Source organism: Juglans microcarpa x Juglans regia, chromosome 5S, assembly GCF_004785595.1.
Source record: "Juglans microcarpa x Juglans regia isolate MS1-56 chromosome 5S, Jm3101_v1.0, whole genome shotgun sequence".
In the NCBI taxonomy this organism is placed as follows: Eukaryota; Viridiplantae; Streptophyta; class Magnoliopsida; order Fagales; family Juglandaceae; genus Juglans; species Juglans microcarpa x Juglans regia.
The window spans coordinates 12,819,618-12,838,516 of NC_054603.1; the positions used below are offsets into that span (position 1 = coordinate 12,819,618).

The 18,899-nt window shown below is 36.6% G+C and overlaps 2 protein-coding genes across 2 annotated transcripts; both read left to right on the forward strand.

The window, feature by feature from the left end:
• The first annotated feature begins 228 nt into the window (after positions 1 to 228).
• On the forward strand, positions 229 to 5,275 carry LOC121267490 (probable LRR receptor-like serine/threonine-protein kinase At3g47570). The gene is made up of 2 exons (XM_041171380.1): positions 229 to 568; positions 2,755 to 5,275. The coding sequence occupies exons 1-2, from the start codon at positions 283 to 285 to the stop codon at positions 4,896 to 4,898; spliced, it is 2,430 nt and encodes an 809-aa protein (XP_041027314.1). The 5' UTR covers positions 229 to 282; the 3' UTR covers positions 4,899 to 5,275.
• A 10,483-nt stretch (positions 5,276 to 15,758) lies between these two features.
• On the forward strand, positions 15,759 to 16,534 carry LOC121267493 (probable LRR receptor-like serine/threonine-protein kinase At3g47570). The gene is made up of 2 exons (XM_041171382.1): positions 15,759 to 16,000; positions 16,180 to 16,534. Exons 1-2 carry the CDS (start codon positions 15,796 to 15,798, stop codon positions 16,530 to 16,532), a joined length of 558 nt encoding a protein of 185 aa, XP_041027316.1. The 5' UTR covers positions 15,759 to 15,795; the 3' UTR covers positions 16,533 to 16,534.
• Positions 16,535 to 18,899: the final 2,365 nt, after the last annotated feature.

An 18,899-nucleotide genomic window follows, 5' to 3' on the forward strand; every position in this document is an offset into this window, starting at 1 on the left:
ACTGAGTTCTCGCGTCTTTATCGGTTGGAATCCTTAAACTTTCGATACAATGAATTGGGTGGAGAAATTCCATCTTGGATTGGGTTGCTAACAAAACTTCAATTTTTGGATCTTTCTCGTAACAAATTCGGAGGTACCATTCCACCATCTCTATCTAACATAACTTCGTTGCTAGAATTTTCTCTTGCATATAACCAACTTTCAGGATCCATACCTTCGTCTATATTCAACATAGTGGGCTTGCAGAAAATTATTCTCAGCAGAAACAAACTTACGGGTCCGATGCCATCCATCTTGGTCAACATGTCTTCGTTGCAATACATTTATCTAACCGATAACATGTTGGTTGGTACACTACCAATGTACATCTTTGATCATCTTCCTAACTTACAAGTTATCTCTTTGAGTAGGAATCATTTTCATGGTCAACTTCCGTCCACTTTGTACAAGTGTAAACAGTTACAAGCTTTATCCCTTTCCGTGAATAATTTCAATGGAAGGATATCTCCTGAAATAGGGAATTTATCCATGCATACAGAGTTATATCTTGGCCAGAACAACTTTGAAGGTATGATTAGTTTTGTTTCAGTCAATTATATATATATATATATGTATATATGAATACGTGTACCATTGTTTTAGTAAATATGTTCTATGATAATATCTGATTAATTAGCTAGGCACAAATTCGTTGTCAACCACGTGGAAACTCGAAGATTTTAGTTAGTCTAATATTCGAAAAAATTGTGGAGGATGGGAAAAAATCAATTAACAATGAAAAAGTATTTCCTATAGTCTATAATATTCTTTAAGTTGGCGTGCCTATAAGTTTTCTGGATTTTTTAGGGTAAGTTGTCATTTGAATCCACATAAAAAAAATATAATTCCAGTAAAAATTCTAGCTATCATTCCACTAATTTGAGTTCACCGGCCTCGGTATAAGGCGCGCTTAAATTGATTCTGTTTGATTCACTTCTTCCATTACATGTTTCCATCTTTTTTGAGGTTTGAGGGTCATGGTTATAGCTAGAGATTATGGAGCATTACTTTTTGTTTTGGAAAATATTGCTAGTTAACCAACCTTTTTACCACCCGTTTCATCACTCCAATGTTTTTATTTTTCGTATTTTTTAATTTTTTCTTTTTAGATTGTTCTGATAGTATCATATATAAATTAAGAAGATATATGTTCTGATAGTATCAATTTGCTACAATAGAAACTAAGTTGATAGCTATAATGATATACTCCAAGATGCTTGCAATAAATTATAACAAAGCTAGGTATAAATTTAGTTAATCGTTTATGAGTACATGCTATAACTGGATTAACGTAGTTGTGGAATTATTAATTATAGTTAGAAGTAATTAAGTATATTTCCAATATATATTATATAGCATACATCTAATAATGTTGGAGGCCAAGGTAGAGTCGGAGTTTGGCCTTGTCAAAATCTAAGGAATGGTCACCCAAGTCCCTGTCAAAATCTAAGCAGTACTCTTGGCCAATTCCTAATAATTGTTGGCCAGAAGTAGATAATAAGAGATGTTATCTAATGACAAGTTATAGAAACATAAAAGGATCTTACTAAAATAAATTCATCAAATTAAAGCAGCTTGTGGGTTTGAGGGGGTTTTGAACCTTGTAGTATGAAGTGCCCGTAGCCATTTGTAAAGCCATTTTTGGAGGAGACTTCCCATGTTGAAGTGATTCCTTATGGACATTGAAACAAGAGCCAAAGTTATTATTAGAACTATAGTGAAAGGGATTTGAGTTTGTTTGGAAGGTAGGAGTGGGTTTGGAAAGATCTGATTAGGAGACGGAGATCGATGGGGGAGGATTTTGTCAAGACATGTTGTTCAATTGTTATAGAGAATGCAAAGCTCGACTGTTGGAGGGGTTTCTGTTGTGCCGAGTAGTTGGAAGAGTTGGGTGGAGAAGGCGACAACGGATAGTGAAGGTGTTTCAGTGGTAAGGTGGCAGTGGGTGGATTTGAGGGAAGGAGGTCGATTCAAGTGGCGTTGGTTTTCAGTTCAGGGGCATCACGAGGTGGCCATGACTTCAGGGCCAAGTTGTGGAGTGCAGCGAATTTTCCTTATTAGGGCTTGGATTATTAGTGGGTTGGATGAGTCAAGTGGGTGGATTGGGAAAGGGCTTTTACAAGGCTTGTCTAAGTAGTTACTGTGTTAAAATGATTAATTGTGTTGATTGCGAGAGAAGTGGGGGTTGTTGGTCTGTTTGGAGGGAGGTGTGGGCTGTGTTTATTTCTGTTGGAATGTGCATCAGAGAATTACAAGAGTAGGGCAAGAACTCTCTTGGAGAGTGTTGCATTGTGTATCAATGAAAGAATACGATTAGGCAAGAAAAAAAAGCACCAAAGATTTTTGCGAACAATATTACTCTCCTCTTCAGCACGGGTAGGATTTATATGGAAATAATTCAAGTATTATAGGTAATTAGGGTTCTTTATGTACATCAAGAAAAATATAATGCTCACAAATGCTTTGAATAGAAGGGAACTTGTTGAGATTATGCATCACAGTGACAAATCATTCACTACAACTAATAACACCTCCATGGCCCACATAACAAAATAGTAAGCGGTAACTCAATCAGTAAGTACTCTGCCATCTACATGGTCTTTGAGGTCTTGGTTTTCTTACTACTAACTTGTGTATGTTTAATTATTAAAATCACTACTTTTCTTTTCTTCTTTTTGTTCTAATAGATGTACATATAATTTCATATTTTGACAGGTCCAATACCAAGTGAAATTGGTAATCTCCAGAATCTCGAGTTTATTACCACCTCAGAAAATGGTTTTGTTGGCCCAATTCCATTCGAGATCTTCAATATCTCAATGATACAAACTATTTCAATGGGGTTTAACAAATTTTCAGGCCATCTTCCATCAGATATGGGCCTCTTCCTTCCAAAGCTCAAAATACTCGGTCTTCCAGAAACTAAATTGAGTGGAAGAATTCCCAATTCCATCTCCAATGCTTCACAGCTCACTCGCCTAGACTTGAGTCGTAACTCATTGTCGGGCATAATTCCTGAAACAATTGGTAATTTAAGGTTCCTCGAGTGGCTCAACCTGGAATTTAATAATTTGACCATGGGAAGTCAAGAATTGAGTCTTTTGATCTTTTACTTATCGAATTGCAAAAATCTTAGACAAATATCTTTTTCATCAAATCCCCTTCATAGCTTCCTTCCCAATTCCGTTGGTAACCTTTCTCTCTCTCTTCAAGGACTTGACCTATCTTCTTGCCATATTAAGGGAAGCATTCCGTCAGAGCTTGGGAATCTAAGTAGTTTGATTACTTTGGATTTATCCAACAACGAATTGAAAGGACCCATTCCAACTACATTAGGAAGATTGCGCATGTTACAAGCTTTGTCTCTTGGAGCTAATAAACTAGAGGGTCATATCCCGTCTGATCTTTCTCATCTAAAGAGCTTGTATATCTTGTCTCTAGATAGCAATAAGCTTTATGGACATATTCCAACATGCATAAGCAATCTAACTTCCCTAAGATATCTCTACTTAGGTTTCAACCAATTAACTTCCACGATTCCTTTGAGCTTTTGGAGGCTTACAAATCTCTTGGAGGTTGACCTGTCATCCAATTCGTTAACTGGCATACTTTCATTAGAGATTGGAGATATGAAAGTCTTAAGGATATTGAATCTATCAAGAAATCAACTATCAGGGAATATCCCAATAACAATTGGTGGCCTCATAGATCTAACTAATCTCTCTTTAGCAGTCAACCAACTAGAAGGTTCAATTCCAGAGTCTTTTGGTGCACTCTTAAGCTTGGAGATCTTAGATCTTTCCTACAACAATTTATCTGGAAGAATTCCCAAGTCCTTAGAAGCACTTTTGTACCTCAAGTATCTAAATGTCTCTTTCAATAATCTACGAGGGAAAATTCCTACGGGAGGGCCATTTGTACACTTCTGGTCTGCTTTGTTTATCTCAAATGATGCGCTTTGTGGTGCTTCTCGATTACAAGTTCCTCCATGCCAAGAAGGTTCTCCTCGCAGAAAAAAGGCCATAGTATCGCATCTACTAAAGTATCTATTACCCACAATTGGGTTAGTGATGCTTGTAGTGGTTTCTTCATTAGCCTATAAAATATGTAAAAAAGAGAATCCTAAGTTTCCACAACAGACAGATTCATACAATTTACCTACATGGAGAAGAATTTCTCACCAAGAACTGGTACTAGCAACAGAAAGATTCAGTTTAAACAACTTACTTGGTGAAGGGAGTCTTGGATCAGTATACAAGGGAACACTTTCCGATGGGATGAATATTGCTGTAAAAGTTATAAACTTGCGAGTAGAAGGGGCACTTAAGTGTTTTGATGCAGAGTGCGAGGTATTACGGAATGCTCGTCATCGCAATTTGGTCAAAATCATTAGCGTTTGTAGCAACATCGACTTCAAGGCCCTTGTATTGGAATACATGCCAAATGAGAACTTAGAGAAGTGGTTATACTCTCATGATCGTTGTTTGAATTTCTTACAAAGGCTGAAGATAATGATTGATGTCGCATCAGCATTGGAATACCTTCATTATGGTTACTCAGCAGTTATTGTTCATTGTGACTTGAAGCCAAGCAATGTCTTATTAGATGTGGATATGGTTGCACATGTTGCTGATTTTGGCATCGCCAAACTCTTAGGTGATGAGGATTCTATGATGCGGACCATGACTCTTGCTACTTTGGGATATATGGCACCGGGTGATTTTTTTAATTTACTACTAAAACTCTCTTATTCATTATTTTACTTGTACACAATTAAGTCTTATCATATGATAGAACATTCATCTACACAATTTATCAATTTTGCTTTGATTTTTTTTTTCACTACTATCAAATATTGAAGTAAGTTCTAACAATAAGTTGTAATGTTATGCACAGAGTATGGATTAGGAGGAGTTGTTTCTACAAGAGGAGATGTGTATAGTTATGGCATTCTACTCATTGAGACTTTTACAAGAAAAAAACCTACAGATGACATGTTTGTAGGAGAAATGAGCTTGAAGCATTGGGTAAATGAAGCATTGCCCATTTCAACGATTGATATTGTTGATGCTAGATTGTTGGGAAACGAAAGATATTCTATTGCCTTGGAGGAGTGCATATCTTCAATTATGAGATTGGCTTTAGATTGTTCTGCAGAGTTGCCTGAACAAAGAACTAACATGAAAATTGTTTTAGCCACTCTAAAGAAGATCAAAACAAAGTCTTTAAGAGATGTCGAAGGGCATGACTAACATCAGCCTTGTGTTTGCTTAAATGTTTCATTATGTCTTTCTTAATGATAAAACGGTATTGAGATTGCGGAGAAGAGACAACTTATACGGTTGAAGTTACTGGTAATGGTATATAATTATTATATGGTTATTGAGAATTAATGGAATACTTCATGATTATATTGACTAAAATGTTTCCAGGCAATGGGTATAAAAAATAAATATAAATATGCTGAAGTCAATAAAAATTATGGGTACTACTACGTACTTACCATACCAAATATATATATGACCGAATTTATGCTAAATATTTTATGTAATTGTTTTTCACTTTTCATCATTTTTCACTTTTTCATAAGTTAATAAATAATTTCATTTATATACAATGATAATAATATATATAAGAGTCGAAACACTTGGAGACGATGACGGTTGATCCACTCATAGGATCTCTCCAAGCCCATGAAGAAAGACTCAAGAAGAAGAAGGAAGAACATATTAAGTAGGTTCTCACCACAAAGCTCTCTGTAAAAGAGAAGGAAGGAGAGCATGATAAAAGTCAACGAGAAAGAGAACGCGGACATGGGCAAGGAAGAGGAAGAAGAGGACTAGGACGAGGAAGAGGTGAACAAAACAATCAAAACACCAACAATGAAGAGACACGTCAATCCTCAAGAGATCGTGTGTAACACCCGAGACCAGCATCGAGCCACTTTCTAAAATGTTTAGATTTATATGTATGGAAAGTCAGTTGATTTGTCGAATATTTTTATAGGACGATATTTTTTTCAAGAGACAAGTTGGAATATTGCAGAATTTGGTTTGAGGCCCAAAACTTAGGGAATAGCTCATTTATTTTTTATTCACAACCAGTCTTGGACCCAACTTTTTGAAGTGGGCTCTACCCGATCACCCCAAGGCCCACGTCCATTTTTAATAAACTAAGAAACCCAACGGCAGTTTGTTTTTTTCTTAGAAACTCCCCACCTTTACACATCTCTTTCCGTTAGTCCTAAGCATGCATGTCTCTAATGTATTTATCCACTCACACGCACATTCACGTCTCCCTCATCCCTTTAGGGTTTGTTTTTATTCTTCGCTCGCCTATATATATAATCCTTCGTGCATGAAGAAAACTCAATAATAGAGTTGTCATCTCTTTCCACCTCAGCTCCCTCATGCGCACGTCCCATGCAAGTAGAATATTTTCCTCATTACTGTCGACCCTCTTGTGCCACCAAGCTTCACGCCACTGCCAAGCTCCTCCAAGCCATACCAGCGTTGCAACCACTAGAAAACGACCCCGCCACCTTCCCAACACACCTAGCTTGCATCTCCGTAAACTGCCGTTAACTTTTCAGCCTTCCGCCGCTGCAGTTTGACATACAAAACGAGAGAAAGCCACGACTCACCCACGTCCATCGTTTGCGCCGTAACACCTTTGCTTAGTCGATGCTCAGCCTCACGAAACCAAGAGCCAGCCCCCACCTCACAGAAAGTCCCTGTTTCCCGTACCAAAAATAGAGCACTTACTAATCTCTACCGTGAGCCACTGCAAACCACTACCTTTCACACCGAAAACCACCGTAAAAGCAACAGAAACCGCCAATCGTAACCTCCCCATCACCCTGTGCCGATCAGTGAGCCCACTGACTCTCCTCCGTATTCGTTCCCTCGCGGTTGCTCTCTCTATGTCATCTCTCACTCTTCGTGCTCTCTCTCTCTCTCTCTCTCTCTCTCTCTCTGTGTCTCATCTCGCACCACCATAGACCACCGCCCAGCTCACTGTCCGTCGTGCCTCTCCTTCTCTCTTGGTAAAAATATTTTTCCTTCCAACGTCAAGCACTTCTCTGGTTTTATTCTTTCTCCAGAAATGTATGTTGTTTTGTAAAAATTATCTGGGCTGGTTTTATCTTAAATCATAGGCTGTTTACGTATTGGTTTCCTTTTGGAGTGGGGTTTTGTTAATGGGATTAGGTTTATAAAACTTAATTTTTCTTAAAAAAAGAAAAAAAAAAGTATATAACTTAAATATATATAAAGTATAATATATACATACAATAATTATAATTAATAATTACTTATTAAATATAAATAACTCACTCAATTAAGAATAACAATTAAAATGATACATTAGGAATAAGATGAGTATAAAACTTAATTTTAAAAAAAGAAAAAAAAAAGTATATAACTTAACTATATATAAAGTATCATATATACATACAATAACTATAATTAATAATTACTTATTAAATATAAATAACTCACTCAATTAAGAATAACAATTAAAATGAAACATTAGGAATAAGATGAGTATAAAACTTAATTTTAAAAAAAGGAAAAAAATGGTATATAACTTAACTATATATAAAGTATCATATATACATACAATAACTATAATTAGTAATTACTTATTATAACCTTTGAAGAAATTATATATAATAATTATAATAACAATTATATAATAAGAATTAAAATTACATAGGTATCAATTAACAATGTCCTAATATATATAATAACAATTAAATTATAATTGTGATGCATCCGAGATCAAAAAATTAATAATTCGTAAAGGATAGCCCCAACCAATCCAAAATCACTATAAAAAAATTTGTTGCCTGTTGAAAAATCTGAAGTTTCAATTCCATAACTATTAATTTTTATTTTATTTTATAAGTATAACAGTGTCACGTTCGTATTGTGCTATATTGTTAAATTGTTAAACTAGAAAGAGATAAAAGAATATGTGAATAAGTTTCGTGTCTTGTAGACAACGAGGGAGTATGATCTTGAATAAATGTTGGAATTTTAGTTTAATTCCTTGACTGTCATAGTCTCTTCGGCCTTGAGAGTTGTCAAGGTCGGACAGTTTGTGACGGTTAAGTATTTGGACAAAAATTTAGACATTTCTTCAAAATCATTCTCCCTCGTTGTGTACAAGACACGAAACTTGTTCACATAATCTTCCATCTCTCTTTAGTTTAACAATATAACACTACTTGAAGGTGATCCCGGATAATTTAAACAACATGGAGATATTATTTGTAGGATTTTTTGATAGATGCGTGTGACATTGCATAAATACCTTTAGACTCGTTTGGAAATCAGTGTACATTTATGTGTCCACTAATTTCTGAATTGTCCAGTGTGGACATTTGGGATTATATTATCTGTATTGCACATTTTTGTTACTCATACTTTCCACGTTTAATATGAAGTTTCGGTGTTTCCCTCTACTGTTCTTCGGGTATACTGTTCGCAGGGTCACAATCCCTCTATTTGAACATGTATACTTGGAGAACTATGGAGAGGTGCTGCAGAAATTTCTACTAACGTGGAAAGTAGTAGAGTGACGAGATTTGTTCAATATGGATAATATAATCTCGAGTGGGATAGGACCAACTACCTTATGAAAAAAGTAACTTCGTATTGGAGCATGACATGCATGTGAATTTTCTATGTACGTACTATTAATAGATAGATGTTTTTAGAAATGGACAAAAATTGGATGCATCTGAGCGATAGACTTGGAAAGGATTACGTACCCTATGCGCGTGGAGTAAGAACCTTCATTGATTTTGCACGGGCTTCTGCTGATAGTCGTGGTTACATTAAGTGTCTATGTTGAGGGTGTAAAATTTTGTGTGCGATAGGGTTGAATGAAGTTGAAAGTTATATATTTGTGAATGGTATGGATCTGGGGTATACCCCATGGGTATTGCATGGTGAGCCATATGAATAGTCAGCAGATGTATTGGTCGATCATCACAATTATTTGTGGCACATGGATGATGACTATGAGTAGGATGAGATGGAGGAGATGTTGGGTGACATTGGAGCGGGGATATTTATGGATGAGGTTGACGACAATGCCTCAAGTGGCGGAGGGACTGATTGTGAAAATTTCACTTCTATGTGGGAAGATGCAAAGCGCGAGCTTTATCCAAGCTCTACAAAAAATTCCAAAATGTCGTTTATTGTGCGGTTGCTTCACATTAAGTCATTGTGTGGGATGTCGACGAAAGAAATAAACATGGTATTTGACTTATTTAACAAGGTGCTTCCGGAAGAGTCTGCATTGTCCAAGAACTTTTATGAAGCGAAACAGTTGAGAAAAGGATTAGGATTTGAGTACAAGTCCATACATGCATACAATAATGATTGTGTTCTGTTCTGGAAGGAGAATGAGGAGAAACAAGCATGTCCTGTATGCAGAGAGTCGAGGTGGAAGGGTACGAAAAATGTGCCGGTTAAGGTATTGCGGTATTTTCCCTTGAGACCTAGGTTGCAAAGACTATATATGTGTAAGAAAATAGCTCACGATATGAGGTGTCACGAAGAGAAAAGAGTTAAGGACGACGCATATATGAGGCACCCAGCTGATTCACTTGCGTGGTAGTCTTTCGATAATCAATACCCAGAGTTTGGGATAGAAGCTCGGAACGTGCGCCTGGGACTGACAACCGATGGATTCAACCCTTTTGAAAATATGAGTACAAGTTATAGCACTTGGCCCGTAGTGTTGATTTCGTACAATCTTCCACCATAGAGGTGCATGAAGGCGCCCAACTTTTTGTTTACTATACTTATCCCTAGCCCGAGATCACCTGGGAATGACATTGACGTATTCATGCAGCCGTTGATTGAAGAGCTGAAAGAGTTATGGGAAACAGGCGTTAGAACTTATGATGCATCCACGTCGACATCTTTTCAGATACATGCTACGGTAATGTGGACCATAAATGACTTTCCAGCATATGGGAATCTTTCCGGTTGGAGTACGAAAGGGAAGTTAGCGTGTCCGACGTGTAATAAAGAAACTACTAGTGAGTGGTTAAAATATTCTCAGAAGTTGTGTTTCATGGGTCATCGACGTTATCTACCAACAAATCATGCATGGAGAAGAGAATGTGCTAAGCTTGATGGAGAATAGAGGATAGAATTGCACAAAAAGAGTTTTCTGGGGAAGAGATAGTGGAACAACTGATATATGTTAGAGCGAACAATTTTGGCAAAGGTCGGGGAAAGAACAAGAGAAAACGAGGCACAACAGAATTGAATTGGACAAAGCGTAGTATTTTTTTTTTACTTGCCGTATTGGTCGTCCTGTATGTTGCGACATAGTTTAGATGTAATGCACATAGAAAAGAATATTTGTGATAATATACTGGGTACATTGATGAACATTAACAAAAAGACGAAGGACACGATCAAGACGAGGAAAGATCTTGAGAGAATGGAAATTAAACATAATCTACATTTGCGGGTAGAAGGCAATAGGGTGGTCATGCTACATGCATGATTTACGATGACGAGTGAGGAGAGGATGGACTTCTGCAACTAGTTGCAAGGTGTGAAGTTGCCAAATGGTTATGCTTCAAATATTGGTAGATACATGAGTCCTGATGACTGGAAAATCAGTGGATTGAAAAGTCATGATTGTCACGTATTTTTGCAAAAGTTATTGCCTGTGGAAATTTGTGGGAAGCTAACATCTAATGTACGTGTCGCCATATCTGAACTATGTATGTTTTTTAAGGATTTGTGCGCTCGGGTAGTAAATCGAGATGTGTTGCAGAAATTGGAAGAAGATATTGCTACTATACTATGTAAATTTGAGCAGATCTTTCCACCATCATTTTTTGATGTCATGGTCCATTTAGCAATACATTTACCGCTAGAGGTACTGTTGGGCGGACCGGTGTAGTTTCGTTGGATGTATCCAGTTGAAAGATATTTGGGTCGACTGAAGCACACTGTTGGGAATAAAGCCAAAGCTGAGGGTTCAACAGCAGAGGCTTATATACACGATGAATGGTTACCATTTTACTCTCTATATCTTCATGGTGTTAAGACACAATTTAATTGTCAAGAGCGAAATGCTGATCTTGATGCTCCGCCTCCTCGTGAGCTATCAGTGTTTTTCCAGAATGTACGACCCTTAGGTGCACAAACGGGTTACGATTTAATTGATGGAAAGTTGGGTAAAGTTCGATGGTATGTGCTAAATAACTGCCGGGAGATTGATGATTATCTCAGGTATGTCGTTCCATAGTTTGTATAATTCTAGTTTTTTTCAAGTTTAACTATAACTGTTGTGGTCAAAATATACATCTTTTGCATTTATCTATAACAGTGAGCACATGGACAAACTTAGGATGGAAGACATAGAAAATATAGAGGCAAGACACGAGGAGGAATTTCCCCGATGGTTTGAAGAACATGTATAAACTAAAATTATATATATGTTATATTTTGAAACTTTTAACTCTGGGTAACTCTTAAATATTATATACTATTTTCGTTGTTAGATTTTGGAACAACGTGTTCGTGATCCCGGATCAATTTCTTCTGAATTATATGCACTAGCCCGTGGTCCCTCAAATAGAGCACTTCGATACACTGCATGCATGGTTCGAGGTTATAGATTTCATACTCTAGACTATGAACGTAATAGAAAGACTCAAAACTCTGGTGTATTGGTCGAGGGGAATCATGGAACATATGATATTGACTATTATGGTGTCATACGTGATATTATCAGATTGAAATATCTGGACGGGTCTGTAACATGTCTTTAAATCTGATTGGTGGGATCTAGGCGGTGGTCGGGTTTTGATACATAGGGATAATCACTTTACGAGTGTCAACACTGCATCTAAATGGTACGAAGATGATCCATTCGTATTGGCTTGTCAAGCTACTCAAGTCTATTACTTGATTGATCCAATGAAAAGTGCTGATGAAGGTAGTGGAGAGATAACCTGGCGAGTCGTACAAAAATTTGTCCCTCGAGATATATATGAAGCAGAAACGAGTGCAGAGTATGAGAATAGTAGAGATGAAGATGAAACTCCGATTGTGGAGGCATACCATGAAGATGGAGAGAGTATTAACTTGTTTGTTGACCTCGGTGCACTCGAGTTGCTCCCCTTGTGTAGAGATGATGTCCCACCCGTCCATCTCGACCCGTCCGTATTAAATGATCATTCAATTCAAGTAAGTGAGGAGGAAGAAGAAGAAGAAGTGTCAGAAGATAAAGACGAATCAGAATCCGGCCAGGAGGTGGATAAGGAGGATGAAGAAGAGGTGCGTGATGATGATGAAGATGTTATTGAGGGAGATTTTGAAACAAGCATTGAAAATACATCTGAAGATGAAGAATAAAAGTACTAAATATTTTACTCATATAGGTGACTATAAAATATCTTCAATTTTCATAATTTCTTCTAATTAATTTCTTTGATATTATTAATTCTTTTCAAGAATGCCGCCAAAATGACAACGAAGAAACGTGCCTTCGCCAAGCCCAAGTCCCGAACCCATTGAGGACTCCTCACTCGAGGAATCTGCTCCTGAAGATTAAGTTAACACGGAAGAGAGTAACAGTCAATCGACACCTACCAGTAAGGAAATATTGTCGTTGATAATTAATTATATAGTTAATATTTTTGTCTCAATAACTATATAACTATAATTATGTTATCTATTATCATGTAGTTGATGCATCTGCACGTTGCGGTCGTGGTTATACACGTGGCATCTCTCTTGAGAAAAGTAGAAAGCACGGAAAACTCAAGATCACCATTCCGGAAAATTCCACTGGAGGAGTGGATGATAGTGCAGCAGCGCTTTCCTCCTATATTGGCACAGTAGTTCGAGCTTATGCTCCATTTTATGTGCGCTCATAGCGAGATGTTCCAAATGAGATTAAGGAACACATTCGAAGTCATGTGCTGGTGAGTTTACTTTGAGAGTACATTTTTTTTCACCTAGATTAGTATATCATATTTTTGACCTGATTCACTTGTTAGGATGAATTCGACCTTGACTTTGGCCGTACCGAGGATTTGAGAACTGTGAATGAATTGATGGCTACACTATTCTGGCGTCACAAGGGACGATGTCATGACCACTTTAAGAAGTTTGAGACGTTGGAAGAGGCTGTGCAGTCTCCTTTCCAGCATATGAAGTTAGATGATTTGAGAAAATGTTGTGATCTTTTTACATCTCCAGATTATCAGGTATTTTACATTTATATTCGTTCTATATATTATATGTATATATATTACAATTTACATTCTTAATATATTTTGTAGCATTTGAGTTCTACAAATGCACAGAATAGATCCGCTCTGACTGTCCACCATCATGCAAGTTCAAGGTCATTCCACCGTCTTACTGAAAAAATAGTAATTAAAAAAATTATAGAATTCATTTATTTTTCTGATATTCTTTAATTTAAGTACTAACATTATCTTTTTAAAATTGCGTATGTCGCTTTGTTAGAAACGTGATGATCCTGAAAACTTTTCTCTCATTCATGTCTATACTGATGCTCACACTAATGAGCATAATGAGTGGATGGATCCTGTCGCTGTAGATAATTTTGTAAGCAGTGTTAATTTTGTTAAATAAATTATGTAACATGTGAATAATTTATTTTTTATTTCTATTTCTTTTAATACGTTACTTATTAACGATCATTACCTTTAAAATTGCAGGAAAAAATGATGGAGATGCAATCAGCTTCTGGGGAATCCTCCCCCAGTGACATAGAAATATTCATGCAAGTGCTCGGGCCGCAGTCTAGTATGGCAAGTGGTTTGGGATGATCTATTAAGCATAGATGTTCATCCTCCTCAACCTCATCGACTTCACAAATTAATAATCTTACCAAAGATTTAGAAGCTACACGGCGTGAGAATAAGTATATGAGGTCGAGACAATAAGAGTTAGAGTCTCTCTTAGAACAACAGTCTGATTTAGAGACGCGTTTGCAGGACCAACATATAGACCAAGAGGAAAGAATAAGCAATGAAGTTCAAGAACAAGTACAACGAGAGATGATGGTGCAAATGGAGTGTGTTATGTCGTTGCAACAGAATCGTGATGGGCAAGGGAAAAAGAAGAAATAAATTTTATCAGTATTTGTGGCTAGTTTTCATATCTAATTTTAATATTTTATAACACATTGTTACTTGTTAATTGATGGTATGTAATATGATACAATTGATATATTTTTAAACTTTATGAAATTAGTATTTCAAATCTGTACGTTCGAATGTAAATTTAAATCGTTTGAACGTTGGTTCACATTCGAACCAACGTTCGAACGTGAATACATAAAATTGCATAGTAACATTCGAACGTAGGCATATACGTTCGAACGTACTCACACTCAAATGAACAAACCGTTCGAACGATTAAGCGATTAACGTTCGAACAAAGCTCAGAACGTACCACTTGCATTCGAACACTCATTCGTTTACATTCGAAATAACATCCAAACGTTACACTCGTTACGTTTGAACATTGATCCGTTAACGTTCAAATGAAAATTTGAAAGTTTATTACAGTGAATGTTCGGACGCATAAACATTCGAACGTAAATATGATACGTTCGAACTATAATCAACGAACGTTAAATTCTCTCATTCGAACGCCAATCAGTCGGGTTGCCGTTCGAACGTTCAATTTGACATTCGAACATTACTTTCTGTGATAGTTCTCAACCGTCACAAAAAAATGTAACGTTCGAACGTCAACCAAACGGAACACCTCCAACCGTCACTAAAAATATTTTTAGATTTTAGTGACGGTTCAACAGTAAACCGTCACCAATTGTTTTCTCTGACGCACATTAGGTGACGGTCGTGGTGACGTTTTTGTAATTTTTGGTGACAGTTTCCTCTGTCACAAAAGATAAATTGTGTTGTAGTGCATATCTTCTTGCCATATTAAGGGAAGCATTCCAGCAGAGCTTGGGAATATAAGTAGTTTGATTATTTTGCACCTATCCAACAACGAATTGGAAGGACCTATTCCAACTACATTAGGAAGATTGCACATGCTACAAAGTTTGTACCTTGGAGCTAATAAACAAGAGGGTCGTATCCTATCTGATCTTTTTCATCTAATGAGTTTGTATGCCTTGTCTCTAGATAACAATAAGCTTTTTGGACATATTCCATCATGCATAAGCAATCTAACTTCCCTAAGCTATCTCTACTTAGGTTTCAACCAATTAACTTCCACGATTCCTTTGATCTTTTGGAGCCTTACAAATCTCTTGGAGGTTGACCTGTCATCCAATTTGTTAACTGGCATTCTTTCATTAGAGATTGGAGATATGAAAGTATCTATTACTGCCAATTGGGTTAGCGATGCTTGTAGTGGTTTCTTCATTAGCCTTTAAAATATGTAAAAAAGAGAATCCTGAATTTCCACAACAGGCAGACTTGTACAATTTACCTACATGGAGAAGAATTTCTCACCAAGAACTTGTACTAGCAACAAAATGATATAATATAAACAACTTACTTGATGAAGGGAGTCTTGGATCAGTATACAAGGGAACACTTTTAGATGGGATGGATATTGCTGTAAAAGTTATAAAGTTGCTTGTAGAAGGGGCACTTAAGTGTTTTGATGCAGAGTACGAGGTATTACGGAATGCTCGTCATCGCAATTTGGTCAATACTCTCATGATCGTTGTTTGAATTTCTTACAAAGGCTGAAGATAATGATTGATGTCGCATCAGCATTGAAATACCTTCATTATGGTTACTCAGCAGTTATTGTTCATTGTGACTTGAAGCCAAGCAATGTCTTATTAGATGTGGATATGGTTGCACATGTTGCTAATTTTGGCATCGCCAAACTCTTAGGTGATGCGGATTCTACGATGCAGACCATGACTCTTGCTACTTTGCGGTATATGGCACCAGGTATTTTTTTTAATTTACCACTAAAACTCTTTTATTCATTATTTTACTCATACACAATTAAGTCTTATCATATGATAGAACATTCATCTACTCAATTTAACAATTGTGCTTTGATTTTTTTTTCACTTCTATCAAATATTGAAGTAAGTTCTAAGAATAAGTTGTAATGTTATGCATAGAGTGTGGATTAGGAGGAGTTGTTTCTACAGAAGGAGATGTGTATAGTTATGGCATTCTACTCATTGAGACTTTTACAAGAAAAAAACCTACAGATGACATGTTTGTAGGAGAAATGAGCTTGAAGCATTGGGTAAATGAAGCATTGCCTATTTCAACGATTGATATTGTTGATGCCAAGTTGTTGGGAAACAAAAGATATTCTATTGCCTTGGAGGAGTACATATCTTCAATTATGAGATTGGCTTTAGATTGTTGTGCAGAGTTGCCTGAACAAAGAACTAACATGAAAATTGTTTTAGCCACATTAAAGAAGATCAAGACAAAGTCTTTAAGAGATGTCGAAGGACACTGACATGAGCCTTGTGGTTGTTTAAAAGTTTTCATTATATTTCTTTCCTAATAATAAAACGGTATTGAGATTGCGTAGAAGAGACAACTTGTACGTTTCTGGTTATGGTATATAATTATTATCTAGTCATTGAGAGTTAATGGAATGCTTCATGATTATATTGAAGACCCGTTTGGAAGGTGAGATGAGATGAGATGAGTTAAAATGACTTTAGATAAAAGTTAAAAGTTGAATAAATATTAGTTTTTAATAATATTGAACAAGTTGAATTGTTTATGATATTTGTGTGTAGATTTGAAAAAGTTGTAATGATGAGATGAGATCATTTGGGTCTAGTTAAGAATAACAGCTCTATTATTGGTTTCATGTATTTTGAATGTCTGAGGCCGCTCAAATTATGTGACAGCATTGTGGTCTGAAACGCGAGATTATATTAGGTTTTTGTCAACGGTTCAAAACATTGAATTATTTTTATTTCTTTTTTTTTTTGGTTGAGAACTTGTATGTATGATACACTAATGAGTTTATCTTGGTTATACTAATTGCATTAAAACACCTAATGAAAGAGCATATAGATAAAACACTGGTGTGTCACTCTCTCTGTAGTTGGAATCGAAATGATATCACAACATGATGAGAATTTCCTAGAGCATCCTGGCTTCTAAGGTGTTTCTTGCAAATGTTTCTTTACACCTTGAATTACCTTCCTTAGAGATGCATCAATGAGTAAAGTTTCAAATATTCACAATTTCAAATTCATACTGCTTTTTGTATTATATATCCTCATTTCGCCAATCTACTTGTATATAACATCCAATATTGGATTTTGGTTGTAAACTTATTAGCATGACTGAACTCAGCACAGTTTGTGGGGGTTAGTGAAGCGATATGGAGATCCAAAATTATTGGGGAAATAAGGTTGGTTACTCCCACAAATCTGCCTATATCAGTGGAGAGACATTGGGGGATGAAGGAGTTTCAATGCCAACAAATTCTACCCAAGATGGTAGTTCAACAGATAAGGAAACTCCAACAACATACAAAACGAGTATGTCGGATCCAAGTCAATCAAATCACCCTTGGTGCGTTTGAAATAAGGCAAACAACAATATTAAGAGCATATTGTTGAGTATATCGCCAACATATTTTATGGCAATCAGTTGTTGCATTTTATGTTTAAATAAAAGTCCTCTGTATTGCCTTATGTTCACATTTTCAATCAATAGGAAAATACACAGTATTCATTCAAATATCTTCATCTTTCTCAAATTTCCTTCTTGGTATCGAAGCCTATGTGAGCACACGACACAACCTAGCTCTTCCCTGCAACCATGACTTAACTATCTGTCAATGTTGGCAACTTCATTACACTCAAACTCAGTCCTACAAATTATCCCTTGTGGCGTGAACAAGCCTTGGCTCTTGCAAAAAGCAGAGAATTGGTCAGCCATCTTACTAATGACGATCCTGCCCCTACCAAATACACCACACCAAATTCAAACAACACCAAGATGCAAAAAATTATGTTCCAAGATTAACCAAAGCCTTCATTGTGTTGCAAAAGGTGGATTGTCTTCTTCATGGGTGGATAATCGGAACACTCTTTGAAGAAATGCTCGCCCTCGTTGTTGGCTTAGGCACAACCCATGTGGTTTGGGAAGCACTCACGAATGAATATGCAGAAGATTCACAAGAATGCAAATTCACACTCTGTCAATAGGTAACATATCTTCTTAAAAACGATGACAAAACCATTAGAGAACACATTCGCACCTTCATAGGTTTATGTGACAATCTAGCAGCTATTGGGAAACTTGTCCCAGACAAAGAAAAAGTTTTCTGTCTTCTCAGTAGTCTTGGCCCTCAATATGAAACCTTCACGACTACCATGCTAAAGACTTCGCTAAAGATGGTCTGTCTGTGCGTGATGAAGGTACAAGCATCATGCTGCTAGGCAAAGCGGTGAAGTGTTGCACCCTAGATGGGAGACTGACATGTATGGTTTTTAGGGGGATCTGGTCAAAAGACTGGCCGGTGCGAACCCCCTACTGCACTGACCGACTTGACTACGTGCGAAGTGATAAGTGTGATAAGTATGATTTTTATGTGATTTTATTACTATTTTATTTATGAAAAATGTCAGTTTTCCATCAATACTATTGATTTTATTTTATTTCTATATATTTTTCTTTATTTTCTAGGATTTGAAGGAACGAGAAGATTTAGTGCGAAAGGAGAGCATTTTGATACAAAAAAAGAGACTACGGATCTAGACTGACAAGAGGCAATGAGATCTAAAAGAGTTGATGAGATTTGGGCGAGGAGCTTTGTTCTGTGGGAAGCAAAGAGTTTTATCGCACCCAAAGATGA